Source organism: Alexandromys fortis, unplaced genomic scaffold (genome assembly GCF_014885135.2).
Source record: "Alexandromys fortis isolate MF-2015 unplaced genomic scaffold, M_Fortis_MF-2015_v1.1 scaffold_53, whole genome shotgun sequence".
Taxonomy (NCBI): domain Eukaryota; kingdom Metazoa; phylum Chordata; class Mammalia; order Rodentia; family Cricetidae; genus Alexandromys; species Alexandromys fortis.
In genome coordinates, this window is record NW_026067939.1 from 9,601,703 (window position 1) to 9,620,131 (window position 18,429).

Below are 18,429 nucleotides of genomic sequence, written 5' to 3' on the forward strand. Positions count from 1 at the left end.
ATGCCCGAAATAACAACACACAAACTGTATTCATTTAAGAACTGCTTGGCCCCTGAACTCTAGCCCTTACAGGCTAATTCTCGCATCTGGACTAGCCCATTTCTAATGATCTGTGTAAGCACCCCAAGGTGCGCTTACCGGGAAGATTCTAGCCTCTGTCCATCCTGGGAGAGTTGAGCATGGCGTCTCTGCTCCAGCAGAGCTGTCAGGTCTCTCCCGGAGCAGAGCAGAGTCTGACCTCACTTCCTCTTCCGCCCAGAATTCTATTCTGTTTCCTCCTCCCATCTATGCTCTAAGCTAAGCCAAGCAGTTTCTTTATTGCTCAGCCAATGAAATCAACAGATTGATATATGACACTCCCACATCAGACTACCATGCTTCTCTGCACGGCTCTCTCCATGACACCAGGTGAGAAGTGTCACTGGTAACAATTTCTACTACGTGCCTCTGCCTTCACATGAAAATTTGGTCACGATGCAAATTAAAATATCTCCTTCCTCACAGAATAAATAAATGGTAGTTTTAAAATAAGAAAACTGTAAGAAATAAGGCACTGTTAGTTTAGGATGGAAAAGAAATATGATTATGATTATAGTTTTATTATCCCATCTCACCACCTCCCTATGTTCATATAACAAAAATACAAGTCATTAAATATGTTTACTTTCAAGTGTTCATCGTTTTGAAAAAAAAGTATATTACTGCCATTTAAAAACTTTATTATGTTATCCTATCCCACATTTCATAAATTTAGAAAAAAAGAAAACTAGAGAGATGTTAGTCGAAGCGTGTGAAAATTATCCAAGCCTCCTGTTTTCAAAAAGTAATCATGCACTAGAAGAGGCTTTCTGAAATAAGTATGCTTGGCTGTTTTATTACAAATAATTTATTCAGAGAACTCATTTATTCATCATTCTTACAGCTTCATTGTCGGCTGGTTTACTTAGCTGCTATCTGGTCTTGTCTTTCTTCTCCCGAGGCAACAGCAACCAAAGCTTCAGTTGTGACTCTCCACACATCCTTCGAACCTCCTCATACCTGGGTAGAAAAAGTCTCTCTTTGTCCATACCTTTACAGTCCCATCTGTGCTGCCAGTCAAAAGCCGGGTCTCATTTGCATCCAAGGCCATGGTGCTGATCTCTGCGTTGCCATGGCAACCAGAAAACTGTTTGATTTTCTGCCCGGTTTCTATCATCCAGAAGGAAACAGTAGACCCCACATCAGAGCTGATTACCTAGGGGAGAATAGCATAGTGAAGAAATGAAATACAGTTTCAGGATCAACCACTTCCATTTCAATAAAAAAAATATCTTGACTGTGCATTTTCACCGCTGAGATCCCCCAGCAGTTAAACACATTTTTTGCATCGTGTTATTCCTTCTGTTTGTTAAGCTGATAACATTTCAATTTGTAGGCCAGAGCTGAAGTAATGAAGTCATGATTCCCTTTATTATAGAAGATAGTTATCTGTTTCCTTGACCCACCACGCAGCCCGACTGTCTAAAGGCCATCTTGACTTAATACCTCATTGCTAATAAACATGTAAATCTTTCACGTTCATTAAAGAAAGGCAAATCTCATAGTTACGCTACTGAGACACTATTCACTAAACAAAACGGAACTTTTAATTTGTGATCTACTTCCGTGTAACACTAATAAAACGAGGCGCTTCAGGCCACTATGGGAAGTAGTTAAGGTCAACACATTACTGAACCTGCTACTTTTTTATGCCATAAGTCCTTTTCTTTCTCTTTACTCAGAGTGTTTTGTGTGTGTGTGTGTGTCTGCGTGTGTTTTACAATTATTCATTTATCACTGAAAACAAAGAGCACAGGTAAAATATAAATCCACATATACATATACACCTCAAGAGGAAAGCAACAATACAAATGCTAGGAGGAAGAAGATTAAATATGATAAGAATGAGAAAATTTGTGTTTGATAGAGGCAAGTCAACCACATCTTTCCACTCTAGATATGCAACATCTATAAGGCATTTTTTTTTTTTGTTAAAAACTCCTTTACCAGTGAGACTGTAGAGGTCTAGTTAATGAGAGAATACTGATAAGGACATGAACATGTAGACGGTGATTTCTCTAGGGTAATACTTTGCTTTTGAGAAGACAAAGTATTTCCCTACTGTTTACATGTTAAGCGCCATTCTATAAATGCAAACTTATTGAGAAAAGTTTTTTATTTCAGATCACACGTGTTGAAGGAATCAAATGTATGTTAGTAAGGCTACCACTGGTGGTGATCATAAACACAGGCATGCATTCTACAGGCACTTGCTGAATATCCAGACTGTAGCAGAAGGACTTTAATGATGAATTCCTAGTTTCAAAAACTCTAGATCTATGGATGAAAACCTCCATGTAGAGTCCAGAGGGATGGTTCAGTCTGTAAAGAGCTTGTCACACAAGCGTGAGCAAATGGGAACTTTAAAAAAGAGCCTGGACACAGCAACACACCAGACTTCTTATCCTACTGATCACTTGCAAGCTTGAAGGCATTAGTGGTCCATGATTTTACCAATGATTCTTGACAGGTAATTCTTTTTGCCCACCTTTTGTAACTAGTCTTGCTACTCATGGTGAGAGTGGAACAGTGTGGCCTACCTTTATCCACTGCAGAACCCTATGATACTTAAATTTCACTTAAAAGATACGAGGACTTTTTATTGAAAAACATTAAGAAATTCAGTGAAGGCCAAGTTCAATGCATGTGAAGGGACAAGGAAATTAATTGTCTTGGTTAGAATTTCTATTGCTCTGGTCAAACTCTATGACCGAAAGTAAGCTGGGGAGGATTGAGTTCCTTTCACCTTATAGTTTGCAAGTACATCACAGAGAAAAGCCAGGGTAGGAACCTGAGGCAGGAGCAGAGGCTGGATCGCTGCTTACTGACTTGTTCCTCATGGCATCTTCAGTCTGCTTTCTTACAGCACTCAGGACCATTAGCCTCGGGGTGGCACTGCCCACAATGAGTCGGCTCCTGCCTTAGTTACTGTTCTATTGCTATGACGAGACACCATCCCCAAAGCAACTCTCACTAAAATAAACACTTAAACATGGACTCAAAGCCCACTGCCAGTGACAACGTCCCTCAAAGAGGCCACACTTCCAATTATTCCCAAACAATTCCACTAACTGAGGATGAGCATTTAGGCAATGAGCCCATGGGAGCCATTCCTATGCAAACCACCACAAGCCCTTACATCAATCACTAATTAAGAAAACACCACACTGGCTTACCCATGGCATCACCTTATGGAGGCATGGTTTGTTTTTCAATTTAAGTTTCCTCCTCTCAGAGGACTCTAGCTTGTGAGAGTTGACATACGACTAGGACATAGTCATTGGAAACATAATCTCAGAGCAACTGTGATTGTCTGCACAGAATGTTCACAAGACTGGAGCTAGCAACTGTTGATCGTGGATTAAGGAAGCAGTCACATGGGACCCAACCTTTCATTGATAAACTATTGGCAACTGGAAGATTCTAGAAGAGAGGGAGTCGTTGTCTTCAGTGTACGCCCGATCAAGGGATCCACTGGAAAGTTCCAACCTTGTGGTAACACAGACAATTCTGCTTAAAATGACTGAGTCACAAAATAAACCAAAAGTGATATGTATGTAATAAAGGAACATATAGGCATAAAAGTGTATGGCAGGAGATTAAAGAGTGGGTGAGACCAAGAGTAATTAGAGTGTATTAATTATATACATGTATGAAATTGTCAAAGAAAAAAGTTCATGAGTTAAAAAGTGAGAGGAAAGCCACAGTTATTAAAAAGGAGAGGACTGCTGTGGAGGATGTTGTTGGTAGAGACACAGAAGAGCAGAGAACAGAGAAGGGATGTAAGAAGACCACTCAGAGCCAGCTGGAATCACGCATGTAAAAGAGTCTTGGCTAAGCAAGTCATTCTAAGGTAGAAAGGAGAGGAGAGGTTGAAAGAAGTAACAAACCGCTGGTAAAGTTTACGTTTCAGAGAAACAGAAAAGAATCAGGATCAGATCTCTTTTAAGCTTTGTTCTCTTCACCGAAGCTTCAATTCTGATTAAATGATTCCTTAAATGACATGAAATATTATTATTGAGTTAGGGGAAGACATCAAAGTTGAATGGCCTGTATCTTTGAAATAATGTGACCTAATATTTTTATCATCCTAAGCATATGCTTGTTTCCACTTGATTTTGTTTGAGCACCCAGAATCTCCAGCAAATGTGCTCAAGTCTGTCTGTTTCACTAGTTAATTGTCTGACGTTGGGCATGAAAGTCAATCATATTAATTAACCTCTGTAGGCATCGCTTTACCCATCTGTGATGCAGAGATAATTACAACTAACAAAACCTTGTTAAAAGGGCTTAAAGAAACTAATGTTTGTAAATCGCTAACTACAGCATATGGCATTGCTGCAAGTAAGCTATAAAAGTTAGCCATGTCACTCTTCTAAGGCTCATTGCTGTAGGCTATTATTGATGCTCGTTCATCTTTTATATTCGAATTAAAGAAAAATAATATATGACTTTCTGATAGGATACCACACCAATGAATGAAGATGATTATAATTTTAGAAACTAGAGTTCAATGTACATTGAAATTTCAAATATATCATGGCTCTTATCTTACATAATCATTATTTATTTGATTCATAATTTTTTACATATACAAAGTGATTTGATCAGATTCACTCTCTTACTTTGTTATCCTCTCTTAGTCCCTTTCACTCCTAACAAACTCCTTCTTCAAACTAGTCTCTCACCTACCATGTCTTTATTGTCATGTGTGTGTGTGTGTGTATGCAAGTTGTGAATGTGTGTCTGTGTGTATTGTGCACTATATTTCATTAGAATGTCATATATAAGCATTAAAGGGGGAGTATTTAACTGAACAGTGATGGCAACTTTCCAGTCTTTACATCACTGAGTAACTATTAATGAAAACTCCTCAAGGAGAGGTAGGGTTTCATGAGTTTCTCTCCCACCCATAATGAATTACTGACAGGCCAATTCTTAATGCAAGTGTTGATCAGGTAAAACAGCTGTTTCACGTTCTGCCACAAAATGCCCAGAATACAATGCTACATAAATTCTAAGGGATTACGATTCCATACTCTTTAAACAAATACAACATTCTCTGAGCATAAAAAGCAATTTGTGATAGTAGTCTTTTAAAAAAAATGACTAAAGCTTGTGAAGGATTTTTAACTGTTTTCAAATCAAATTAAGCAAGTAGTATATGTCCACTACTAAAAGATGACTGTTCCCCAGCAAAAATATACATGAAAGTATATTTGTTTATATAACGTTGACATTTAAAAACCATGTTAAAAAATTTGCCCCTCTACCCTTTTGCCTATGTAGACATTGGTTCTGGGATCAGTAACGACCACCCTCAGTTGCATTGTGCATTTAAAGTTGACATTTTAAAGTCGTGTTAAAAAATTTGCCCCTCTACCCTTTTATCCATGTAGATATTTGTTTTGGGATCAGCAATGACCACCCCCTGTTGCATGGCGCACCCCCTCCCCTGCCCACCTGCTTGAGCTCCAGCACACCAGCCCTCTATTTGTATCACTCTTCTCTGCTCCTTCAGGGCTAATGCAGGAAATCTGAATCAACTGTGGCAACAGCAGACAGCCAGTCTGATTCCATTATATGGAAATCTGCCTTCCCGTGCTGAAGGCAAGAAAGCCATGCATTGAAACCGACCATGTCACAAATACTCAACCTGCTTTTCCTAGCTTCTATTCTTCTAGGGCAACATTGGAGAATTAGAGAAACAATGCACCTGAAAAGATTTCATGTTTAGTAAGACTACAGTTAATATAGATTGGCAGGTTAGGAAAGTAATTTAACTCCAAGACACTGGGGACTTTGTTTTTAGCTAGTGATTTTTATAAGCAATAAAGTCCAGAATAAATACTGGCAACACACTGGTGAGCTTCCTTTTGGCTACAGCAAATCTCTTTATGCATGCGGTTCAAGTCTGCTTGTCTTTTATCCGAGTAAACTTCAGCCACTGTTGACTTGCCCTCCATCTGCAGAACAGAAGTAGCCTCACCTAAAACCCATATTCCAGTGCAAATGGGCCTCACATGCTGGCCTGCTGTGACAAGAACCTAATACATTCTACGTACCTGAGCTTGTAAGTGTCTAGGAAGATATGGGATCTTTCTGTCTCTCGCATCTAAGGCTGTCACAGCTAATCAGACAATTTCAAGAAATCAGAAGCTATATCCATGTCACCTAATTGTCTTCTTGCAATTTCACAAATAGCAGGCGAAGTGAGTCATCCTTCATATGCATCCCGAGTAGGGGTCTAAGTAACAGCAGGAATCCAAAGTGATAGCAGCTGATGACATTGACTACCAGGGGATGGAGTTATGTTATTTAATTGTTGCTTATAATGGTATTTTTTAAAGTCGGTGCTATTTATGGCCCCATAACAGGAAGCAGGCGACTTCCTATATTCTCATTTTCCATCACATCACTAGGAGTTATATCTCAGTAAGTGGAGAGATGAGGAGAATGCTGACATACCGTGAACTAGCATATAAACCAGATTCCAATATTTTAAGGCAACCATTCTCCATCTATAAATTTTGTTCCTCAGATTTTGCCTCTTCCAATGTTAATTTGTAGCTACTATTTCATATTAATTCATACATGCTTCCAAGTATTTCTAAGACTTGCCTAAAATAATGAAAGGCTCTGTATCACCTTTGATGAGAAAAGGGAGAAGAAAATGTGATGCAACAAAAAGTAAATGAAGAAAGGGAGAAGAAAGAAGCAGGGCAAATAGAGAAAACGTATTAATTGTAAGAATTATACAGAAGTACCGTTGAGGTGGAAGCAGAGAGTACTTCAGGTAGCTTCAAAATTAAAGCAAGACCTAACTGACATGAAGGAATGAGTTACGCAGCGAACTGGGAGACAAGAACTTCAGGCAACAGAGAGAGCAGTTCAGAAACCCTCCAAATAGTAGCAAGGAGGTGCACAAAGCTTACAAGGTGTGATGGCATGATGGAGGGAAAGCACCACCAGCTGAGTCTGCCTGTGGACAGTATACAGGGCTTCAGAACACCCCAAAGAGCTCCCATCAAAATGTATGACAAAAGCGTTTAATATAATGCATATTCTTAAACACTGTGTTTGGTTTTTTTGTTGTTGTTGTTGTTGTTATTTTGTTTTGATTTTTTTGAGACAGGGTTTCTCTGTGTAAGAGTTCTGGCTGTCCTGAAACTAGTTCTGTAGACCAGACTGATTCACAGATTCACAGAGATCTGTTTGCCCCTGCCTTCCAAGTGCTGGGCTTAAAGGTGTGTACTATCACTGCCTACTATACTCTTAGAATTATTAAATTATATATATATATATATATGAAAATGATATATAGAATAATCCACATATATTCAAATACATGCATAAATAAATATATGTGTGTTTGTTCACTTGTATAACACTAAAATAATTCATGAATCTTGCCCCTTCTATCCAGTTTTATCCAGAAATATGTTTATGCCCTTGCATTTCCCTGTTTAATTTGGGAATCTCAGAGGGGTCATTGCTCTCCTCAGAGAACCAGAATTCGGAGGAAAAATGGGCTGCATTTGGACCTGGTGGGTCGGTGAGTGAGAGGCTGGGGCCAGCCGTTTCAGCACCCTGAACTCAAATAAGTGAGAGGTTAGTGGGATGAGAGGGTCGACAGGCACATATAATTGATGGCTTCTTCTGTGAAAACTTAAATTTCCTCACAGCTCACATGCAAGAGGCGCCATGCTGTTTTTGGATTGGTGGTAAAGGCTCTCCCTGGTGGGAAAAGACCATGACCCTTGCTTTTGGTTCTTAGGTATGGGGGGAGTATAGAATGTTGGGGACCAGGCTGACCTCAGGCTCTTCCCTATTTTTCATCGTCATGGGTGGCAGCATAGTAGCACCAAGGGATTGTGGTTACTGACTTGATTGATGCCTAAAATTACCAGGTGTTACTACCTCTAAGACAAGGTAGACCATGTGGCTCTCCTCTGGAGGAGCGCCAGTAGGGGACCCCAATGAAGAGGTCCTTTGTGCCTCCTGGGTGGAGTTGGTGGGAAGTTATTAGTGAAAAAAAAAAACTTCTGCAAATATTTGATTTCAGAAACAGGCAATTCTTTGGCTGCCCCAAAGAAGCAATTTTCTGTTTCAATTAATAAAAAGGGGAGCAGTAAGTTTACTGTGCCACTTCCAGGGACACCCCACTCTCTTCATTTATAAGCAATCTTTGAGAAACTTATAATTATACTTTATCTACTGCAATAGCAGCAGCACTTACGTTATAAAAAGTGAATAAAGTAACCCTGAAAGATGCTCATCAAATCCAGAAAGCTGAGTAGGTAGACAAGGAGGGGGTGGGTGGGTACTTTTAGTATATTTATCCTTTTGTCCTTTTGGTAAGAGTGTTACTTCTTCCAAATAACATGCAGTAAAATAAGTATGTGTATAGGTGAGCATGCAAATGTGTGTGTGTGTGCTCGCGCACACGTGCGTGCACACCAGTGGGAGTGAAACCCATAAGCCTTTATCATATGATCAGAGCACATGGTCTCAGGGCTGATTTGTAGTCAATTACCATTTTGAGTTGGCCAACAACAAAAAGTTGTGTAAACACAAAATGTGTCGCTTGGAGCCCAACAATAAGGAAGCAAGGAGAATAGTGTCATTAGTTTCCTTTCCAGTTCTGCTCAAAAGGGAATCTTATTAACTTTGTGCTGAACACAGTGCTAAAAATGTGGCATGTCTTGTAAGGCAGAGATAAAGCATCCGTCAATTCTACCTTACCTCCAATTATACAGTTACTGAGAGAATTAACACTGGAACTATTGAAATCCTCATGTAACTCAATCCTCATCAGCCCACCCCACCCATAGAAAAATATGTGCAAAATGTGCAAAAATGAAGGTAGGACCTGTGACTCAATATTTAATGAATTATTTTATTTGGGATTGATTTCCTATGAAAGTGTGAGACTTGATCCTCAGAAATAGCATCACTCTGGATAAAGTTACAAGTCCCAATTTGAAAAATTTCCATAGCCCATGATCTGTGCTCCTTTTTAGGGACACCCACTGACAAGGATGATGGGAGCACAGAAGGAAGCCAGACGGCCACTGTCAAACAAATCCCTTGAAGTAAGTATAGATGAGATTAACACGTGTGAATTTGGAGGGTAGATAATGCTAAAATTCAAGAGGCAGGCTGTGTATCAAATTATCAAACATGGACAGCCTTTAACCTAGAAATCCATTTTCAAGGACTTCTTCTAATCAATAAAATCTTGAGTATGAATATATTTACATGCAAAAACATCATAAGGGCAAAATAACCACCAAAGAAAGTGGATTTATAGAAATCAGATACTAAAAGATACTACTCTGCCTCTTAAAAATATTATAAGGTGAGTGGTGGGGAGGTGACTGTTCAGCTGAAGTGTTCAGCAAGAAAGCATGAGGGCCATAGCTCAGCATCTGTGTAAATGTGCATGATCACCTGTCTTTAGTCCCAGGACTAAGGATTCCCAGATCAGGCTGGTTATCAAAACTAGTTATATTAATGTACTCTAGGTTCACTGAGAACCCCTGCCTTAATATTTATATATGGTAGAGAACAGCGGAAGAAGATATCAGATGTCAACCTCTGGCCTTGAAACACACACACACACACACACACACAATGTGTTAGGGAATGATGAAGTAGGTCTAGGTTTAGAACTAGGTAAGGAAATCTTTTTCAACATATTACTAATTTAAAAAGTGCGTCACACAACCATACTTGTGTGAAACAGACTGCACAAAGTGATCCTAAAACTTGTTGACAAAGCCTCGGCATCACCTCCTTTCTTAGTTGAGCTTAACTGCATTGTTTCAGTTCCTTGGTAGCATGTAGTACGTACAGGTGATGTCTTCTACAAGCTAGTAACTCTGATAAAAATAGCAAACATTATTTATGTCCAAATTCAGTGACACCTATCTAACTTGACTACAAATATATTAAAGGAAAAGACAATTGACATCATGTTCTGTAAAACCACATGAACTTGCATTAATAAGATGAGCGTCAGAACATGAAACAGAAATTTTGCCTATTCAATTCCATATTATGTATTAAAAATACATATTTTTTAAATTCCCTACAATTATGAGTTTCTAAGAAAACTTTCATTTAAGAAACCTGTGCCTTCAGCACACTAAGTTCAAAAGGTCTTTCCGTGGTTTTTTCCCATCAAATCACTCTTGTTCTCTGGCTGGCTGTGAGAGTGTGCAGTTGCCTTTAACAGACTCTGCATGGCTTAGCACCTTCTCTTAGAATGGAGCTTTGGGGGGGGGGGCATGGAAATAAATTCTCGGAAAGATGCCAAGCTACTTTTATACAAGGTTATTGTGGGGTCTCTCTGAAACCCAGCAGGAATGAAATAACATTAAAACGTGGGCAAAATGCTAAAATGGCCACATAAGAGATGGTTATTGTCAAGTTTAGTCAAAACAAAAGTCTTCAAGACGGCACAAAAGGAGATAGAGGTGGAGCCAATGGGCTACATTCTGGATCATCTGGCACGTGTTTCAAACAAAAGATGAAGGAATTTAAGAAAGTTATGAAGAAAACCAGATTCCTCAAAGCAATGATAGTCATGGGAAGAGCTACGGATCTGGGAGAACTATTTCAGCAAAGAGAACTAGAGGCAGGGCATTGCTGCGAAGAGAATTGCAGCCAGTCACTACTAAGGCATCCTGGGAAAGGCACAGTGCTGCATTCTGACCCTGAATTCTCTTAGACGCACACTTAGGAAAGTGAAGCCAGGAATCCGCCCAGCATCGCAACCCCCACATTTCGACCTCAGCATTTCTCAAAACCTTCCGTCTTCAGATCTTTTTACAGTCTTATAAATCATTGTAGAATCAAAATGGCTTTCTTTTGTATTCAATAAAATATATACATAAATATAAATAGTGGAGACAAATTTGCATTCATCTATGTATAAATGCATCACATTGCACATTTAAAATACTACAGCATACACTCCTGTAACCGCTAGAGCAATGACATCATCAGCTATCGGGTACCTCTAGAAAGCTTTTTCCCCACAGAGCTGTGGAAGAACTGACAGGAAAACTGCTCTTGACATCTCCGACTCCCTGAAGATTTCAGGCTCCCAGAGACTGAGCTCACAATATGAGAACTATTTTGGCCTCGAGTCTGTGCTTTATTTTCTGAGATCAAACCGAAACATCGGTGAACAACGTCCATCCTCTGGCTTCAAGCTGTGTAGCCCATCTGGGTTCCCATAAGAACTCCCAAACTGATCGGCCCCTGTAAGTTAACAGTGCACACCGAGCTTCACTGGCGCTCTGGTTGTGTCTTCTGGCTGGTGCTAACTCTTTTTCGTCGAGATTGCCATGCTAGCTTGTAGGGCACCCCGCCCCCCAACTCCTGTTCAAAGCCCAGTTCACCTTTCCATCCCTCTCGTCTTTCATTTTCAATTCTGTGATGGGTATCTCCCTAACAATGCATCTGAGAGTAAGACCTAGGCTTGCCCTAGACAACAGTCTCCCTGAGTTTTCAGGGGTTGGGGAAAAGGAATGACAGTTTACTAATCTTTCCTTCATTTTTTTACACCTGATACGTCTTCAAAGCATGTTATTTGCTTTGTCCAACTACTCTGAAATAGTAACTTGTTAATGACTGTAGGAATACAATTTTCTCTGTACTTCTCTAGAATATATTCCTAAAATGTAATTGTTAAAGTGGTTTTGTTTTTGCCAGCTTAGTAGCTAAGAAAGGCTGTTGATTCAATTCACAGACCTGTGTGCTTCAAAGTTATTTTTTAGTTATTTATGATGTAAGGCATAGCAACAAATAGAGATGTGCTTGACTCCACAGGGATGTTTCCTGAATCTTCTGTCACACAGGCGGGCATATCCCTTTGTCTCTATAGCATGCCTGTGTAACCTTGGTTTTATTTTCAACTCCCAAGTGGAAGTTTCCAGGATGCTGCCAGCTGAACGCCCCACGGAATGTGGCTCATCTTATAGCTAGACAACACAGGACCTTAAAGATCTACACACAAACATGGCATTTCCACTTTGCAGATCTCAATTAGCAGAATGTTCTCTAGGAAACAAATGCAGCCAGCTCTCAGCTGCCACCAGGGAGCCAAATTAACCAGTTGCCTTCATGAAGTTCAGTAAAACATTTGTGGGGGAATGTTGCTGTGCAGATGGAATTGGCTCGGAAATGTTTTATCAAGGATTTGTATCTCCCAGAATAACCAGAAAACAGAGTGTTTGAAGTGGCGACATGACACGATGCTCATTATTAACAAAGTGCTTTCCCTGTCTCTGAGCCAGAGCAGAAGCCTCCCCAGCCTTTGGAAGCAAGAATGGGTTGGAGTTATTGTTTAATTGTTCACAAGCTGGAGATCTGTTTCCTGACCCACTCCCACTCTGTCGTTTCCACGGGGCCTGAGGTGAGCATGGCAGGAGACTAAATGCCAGTGATGCCTAGAAACCAGATTTACAACCGACCCCTCTACCTGCTTCTCTGGCTGGAAGAAGTCTCTGTCCTCCAGGAAGGGCCAGGATCTGTGTGGCCTCAAGCTCCGGAGGAGCTAAGCTTCATTGAGATTCAGGTAGCGATCTCATAAGCAAAGGCTGCAGTGTCATTAAAGTGGAGGGAGACAAACAACACCCGTGCTGCATACCAAGTGGAATCCCATTTAACTGAATCATTTCCTTATGAATATATTCCAGGCTGCCACTTTGAGCCACTGGTGTAAAATATGCTGGGGGAAAATGGATCTCTGCTAATTACATTTCATGCATATTTCAGAACTTTCCATGAGGATGCAAGAGGGTGGGGATCTTAACAGGAAATTCTATAACTACGTTCACCTGCATTTCGGCTCAATGCCTGAACTAGAGGTTAATGAAGATGGGTATGATTATGTTCTAGGTTGTGCTGGCTTTAACCCAAATATTGTGATGCTTTTGTGACAGGCAGACAATGACATTCCCCTTGGAATCCACCTACAAGCACACATACTGCAGAAGAGTATGTGGTGTTCAACCGCTTCCTGCCTATGTGCTGTTTATTAGATTCACCATTATATTTTTAATTTTATTTTTGAAAATATAATATAATTATACCATTTCTCCCTTCCCTTTCCTTCCTCCAAACCCTTCCAGAAAGTCCTCTCTGGCAATTAATGGCCTTTTTATCATTAATTATTGTTATGTAAATATATTTATCAAAATACATATATTCCTAAATATGTCCTGCTCTGTCTATCTAATGTGACTGGTATGTATGGTTTTGACAATGACAATTTGATAGTAGGTGACCAAATAATGTGCTCTTCCCTGGGGAAAACCATTTCTCCACTCTCGGCATTCCTTAGTGGCCTTTCGCTTTTTGTCTATGGCCTTGCACTCTCCCCTCATCCACTTTGATGTGGTCATTTTTGCTGTCTTCATTTTGTTCATGATGGAAGAACCTACATTTGCCACTTTACTAAAGCAAATAATCCCTAACTATACTCTAAATATTTGTCCTTATACCCATCCCTCAGTGCAGTGCATGCTCTTCATCAGGGAAACTTCTCTGCAACAGAAGGTAGCCATCACCTTTGGTTTTATGTTAGGTCAAATTGAGGAAGGAACCACTGACCTTGGAGGCTATGTCAAGACAATGCAGACAATAAAGCGCCTTTACCTGCTTCAGGAGGGAATGGTAAAGGACACAGGTGACCCCTTTGGCATGGCTCTTCACCCTCTTGCTGGTTTCCTTTTTCATGGCCAACAAGGCAAGCTGGTTATTGAAGGAGATGAAAAGTCGTCCGTGGCTTTCATCAAAGTGGAAAAGGCACCTGTAGTCTTGACCTTTAGGGAAAGCACAAGCTATCCTTTGAATGGACAGCTGGTGTTGAATATCCCAGAGTCTCAGGACCTGGGCAACAAGTGATAAAAAGGGAACATCAATTAACATATTCCTACAGTGTCTTTCCTTCTCTCTCTTGACTATAAAGACAACTTAGATTTTCTAAACACTACCTATTCTTAAGCCATTTTCTCAGACAATTAAATCATAAATCTTTGAAGACAGGCTCAGAGATTATTATATTAAAAATAAATTTTCTAGGTCTTTCGTTTGTTCCAAGGTGAATAGTTCTCTGAGGTTTTATGACCCGGTCAGTGCTAATCTTTGTGAACAAGAAATCTTTCTACCAGCTTAAGAACTAATATCACATGATTTGGCTTTAATCCAGATCATGACTATCCACTAATTTTGTCCTCAGTCTAGATCCAGTTAGTGACACAAAAGAACTCCTATTAATTCAGTTCCCTCAATCAAGTCATTTTCAAAGATGTTGCTCAATGGCACAGTTATTACATGAGGGTCATAAATTTCTCCCTTCTTTTGTGTTCAGTTAACTTCTAAAATAGAACTATGACACAGTTCAAAATGAATATGCTAGGGACGGAAGAGATAACTCAGCTAGGAAAGGGCTTGTCATGTGTGCTGCTTAGATTTTTGTGATCTTGACACAAATTGGAGTCATCTAGGAAGAGGAAATCTCAGTTGAAAAAACGTGTCCTTCAGACTGACCTTTAGACAAGTCTACAGAACAATTTTTTATTGATGTATGGAGAGGCACTCAGCCTATTGTGCATAGTGCCACATTTAGGCAAGGGGTCTTGGGTTTTATGAAAGGAAGAAAGGAAGGAAGGAAGAAAGGAAAGAAGGAAGGAAGGAAGGAAGGAAGGAAGGAAGGAAGGAAAAAAGGAAGGAAAAAAGGAAGGAAAAAAGGAAGGAAAAAAGGAAGGAAGCCAGTAAGCAGCACTCTCCCCAGTCTCTGATTCAGTTCCTAACTCAAGACTACTGCTTGGGTTCCTTCCCCACATGCCTTCACTTATATAAGAAATGAAAACCAAGTAAACCGTTCCCTACTCAAGTTACATCAAGCCATAGTGTTTATCACAGCAATATAAAACAAACTAGAACACAGTTCATAAATGACAACTTGCATCCATGTGCAGTTTATATCTATATTCCCAGCGCTTTGAGAGGTAGAGACAGGAGGATTCAAGAAATCAGCTAGCCAATCAGGCTAGGCAACGGGTGACCACCAAGTTCAGTGGAGACTGTCTCAAAAAATAAAGTGGAAAATTACAGAAATACATCTGACCTTAGCCTTCAGCCTCCACACGCACATGTATGCACACATACACTCTCACTTACACATGATGTTGCATTCCCCTCTGCATGCTGTGAATATCATTGGTTAATAAAGGAACTGCTTTGGGCCTATAGCAGAGCTATAAGGGAACAAAGCTAGGTGAGAAAAACTAAACTGAATCCTGGGAGAAAGAAGGCAGAGTCAGGGAGAAGGCATGTAGCCCCTGCAGAGCTGGACGGAATTTTAGCTGGTAAGCCACAGCCACATGGTGATACATAGATTAATAGAAATGGGTAAATTAAAATGTAAGAATTAATCAATAAGAAGCCAGAGCTTATGGGCCAAGCAGTGTTTTAAATAATATAGTTTCTGTGTGATTATTTCAGAGCTAAGCAGCCGGGAACTAACTAGCAGCCTCCTAGTAAGTTATGTACATGCAGTGTACACATGTACCCAGTGTGTATATATTTATATTTAGTTTTTTGTTTTGTTTGAGACGGGATCTTATGTAGTCTATGCTTGCCTGCAGCTTGATATGTACCTGCAGATGATCTGAAAACTTTTATTCCTCCTGCTTCTCTCTCCCAGGTGCTAGGAATAGACATCTGCACCAACACATTCAGTAAAACATGAATATATTTAATAGTAATCTTCTTGTTTTTCAATTATGTTTTCTTTTTGTTACTAAGGATAATAGATAAATTCCTAAAATTCATATTTAACAATTGGTTCAGTAATTTAAATTTTTACCCACATGTGCTGTTCCTACTTACATTTTGATGCCTAGCAACTTATAGTGCCCATACAAATTCCCGTTAGTCAGGTTCTTGTTATGATTAGTCAGGGCCTGTGTGGGGCTCTTCATTTCACCTCCACCTTTATAGAATTGAGATTATAGGTCCCAACCATTGATTTTTTTATTAAAGCAAATTGTTTTCACATAATGATAAAGATAGACTTCCTCACCTCATTTTATGCCGACTGTCAACTTTTTAATAATGTGCGATTACAATGACCAGCGTGTTTATGTGTGTGAGAAGTAGAAGCCAATACATTGAGACTGCAGGTACATGGATGCTACTTTAATCCAACTCAGGTCCATGATCTTGCATGTGTTGACTTTATCCACCCATTCCCTCACCTTCCTATGAAAACACGGCTGCCAACTCAGAAATTATTTCAGTTGTGTGGGGAGAATGTAGTAAAATTGCTCAACCCATTATCTAAATCATCCCAGATCACAACTGAAAGTGTGCTGCGTGGACTGGATTAAGATGTAGGCCAGCACTCTGTAGTCAGGCTTTTTAGAAGAATCTTGCCAGAGCTTGGCAAAATTGCTATTATTTATATAGACGCTAATAAAACTACAACAACCAATGGTTTCACTGTTTACTGCAAACATTACATTTATAATAAGTAGCTGCATGAATAGGGAGGTACAGGAATAAATGTGTGGACAGAGATTGTTTTCAGTGAACTTTTGAAAGCCGAGTCAGCACCAGATAAGATTTAATTCAAGGTACATGGCTTTAAAAGGTTCATAATTTCCAAATAATGACAGAAAAGTGAAGGAGGGAGAGAAAGCTGACTCAAATTATTATGTGTGGGGAGGTTTTCTAGTGTTCAAAACAGTACAGAAAAACAGAAAAAGAGAGAGGAGGCATGAGGATGTGGCTGGCTAGGGGGCTTTGAAGACTGCAGTGCAGAGGCCTCGCATTTGGAAGCCAGTTCCAAGCTACATGGCTTAAGTGTAAAAATAAGAAGACAGGCACTGTAGGTGCTGGATTTTCTCAGTACAACCTCATAGAACAGCTCCATTTATAGGTAAGTCTTACAGTAATAAGCAAAACCATAATCAATAAACGCTTAAAGTGTGTTTTGTTTAACTGGATATAGTCTCACAAGAATGTTTATGTGGAATACATCAGCTACAGGTTTTATCGTAAATCAAGTCACAGTTGTTTGTCCTCCCAGAGGAGCAGTTAAAAGTTGTAGGGGGAGAGGATGTCATATTGGTGTAGGTACTGGTTCACTGCCCCATCAAGCAAATAACCTACACAGACAGACAGACAGATAGGCAGACACACACACACACACACACACAAACACAAACACACACAGACATACAATTAGAAAGAGAACTTGGGATGAAGAAGGGATTTTGTGTGAGAGGATGAGGATAAATGGGATAATGGATGGGAGGGTTTTTAGTCAAAGAAATTATGTCTATGAATTTATATATAAAAGAATAAATAAACATCTAAAAAGAAAAAACTACACTTTGCAATTCTTTCCCTAGGAACAAGAGCACCATTTTCCAACTAAGTCAAGTTCATTGACATCAATTTTACATGTTACTATGACTGTTATTCTCATTCTCTCTTACATATTTCCCCAATTCTTTTAAATATAAATGAAAAGGGGAACATCTACAGCTGATAAACACTTTAAGCAAAGTAAGTGGATACAAATTTCAGATACCCATTAGAATCAGTAGCCCCTCTCCTTATTACCATATCCTGGCCCAAACTTCCAAGCAAACTCTCCTAACCCACCAGAGGTCAGGCAAGCTTCCTGAATCCATGGTAAGACTGCCCTTCCCTTTGCCTGCCCATGCTCACCCACTATAATCATAACCACCCCTCCTCTCCTCATCACCGTGTCCCAGCCAATACCTCTAGCAGACACATCCTATTCCACTAGAGACCAGAACAGCATTCTGAAGTCCAGAGATATGACCATCTTCCTAAAAACCAGACGGAAGTCTCCTACTCTACCAAAAGCTAGGACAGCATCCTGAATCTCAGCGGATACCCAACCAGGTCAGAGGCCACACAGACAGCCAGAACTCCAGCCCCTTATTTGGGCAACAAACCCCTGATGGATCAGAGGTCATCTAGGCCATCTGAATTCCAGGCTCCAATCTGGGCTGAGACCCTTTACTCAACCACAGGCCACCCCAGACAGAAGTACAGAAAGGAATCAGACATTAAGGAAGAAAATGCCCATTCAACAAAGAAAAACCCAGAATAGATATCTAGACTATGATTATTTTAAATCCAGATACCTAATCTTATCAGTGTAAAAACACAATCATTAGAGTACTACTCAGCAGTAAAAAACAAGGACTTCTTGAAGTTTGCAGGCAAATGGATGGAAATAGAAAACACCATCCTGAGTGAGGTAAGACAGACCCAAAAAGAGGAACATGGGAT

At 39.9% G+C, this 18,429-nt stretch overlaps 1 protein-coding gene across 1 annotated transcript in view; it reads right to left on the reverse strand.

The window, feature by feature from the left end:
* The window catches only part of Wdr49 (WD repeat domain 49), a 109,127-nt gene that overhangs the window by 57,299 nt on the left and 33,399 nt on the right, over positions 1-18,429 (reverse strand). Inside the window, exons 7-8 of the mRNA XM_050147472.1 lie at positions 13,750-13,983; positions 1,070-1,234 (exon numbers count right to left, since the gene is read on the reverse strand). Of these exons, the coding sequence (XP_050003429.1) occupies positions 1,070-1,234; positions 13,750-13,983 (399 nt within the window). The remainder of the gene's footprint in view (positions 1-1,069; positions 1,235-13,749; positions 13,984-18,429) is intronic.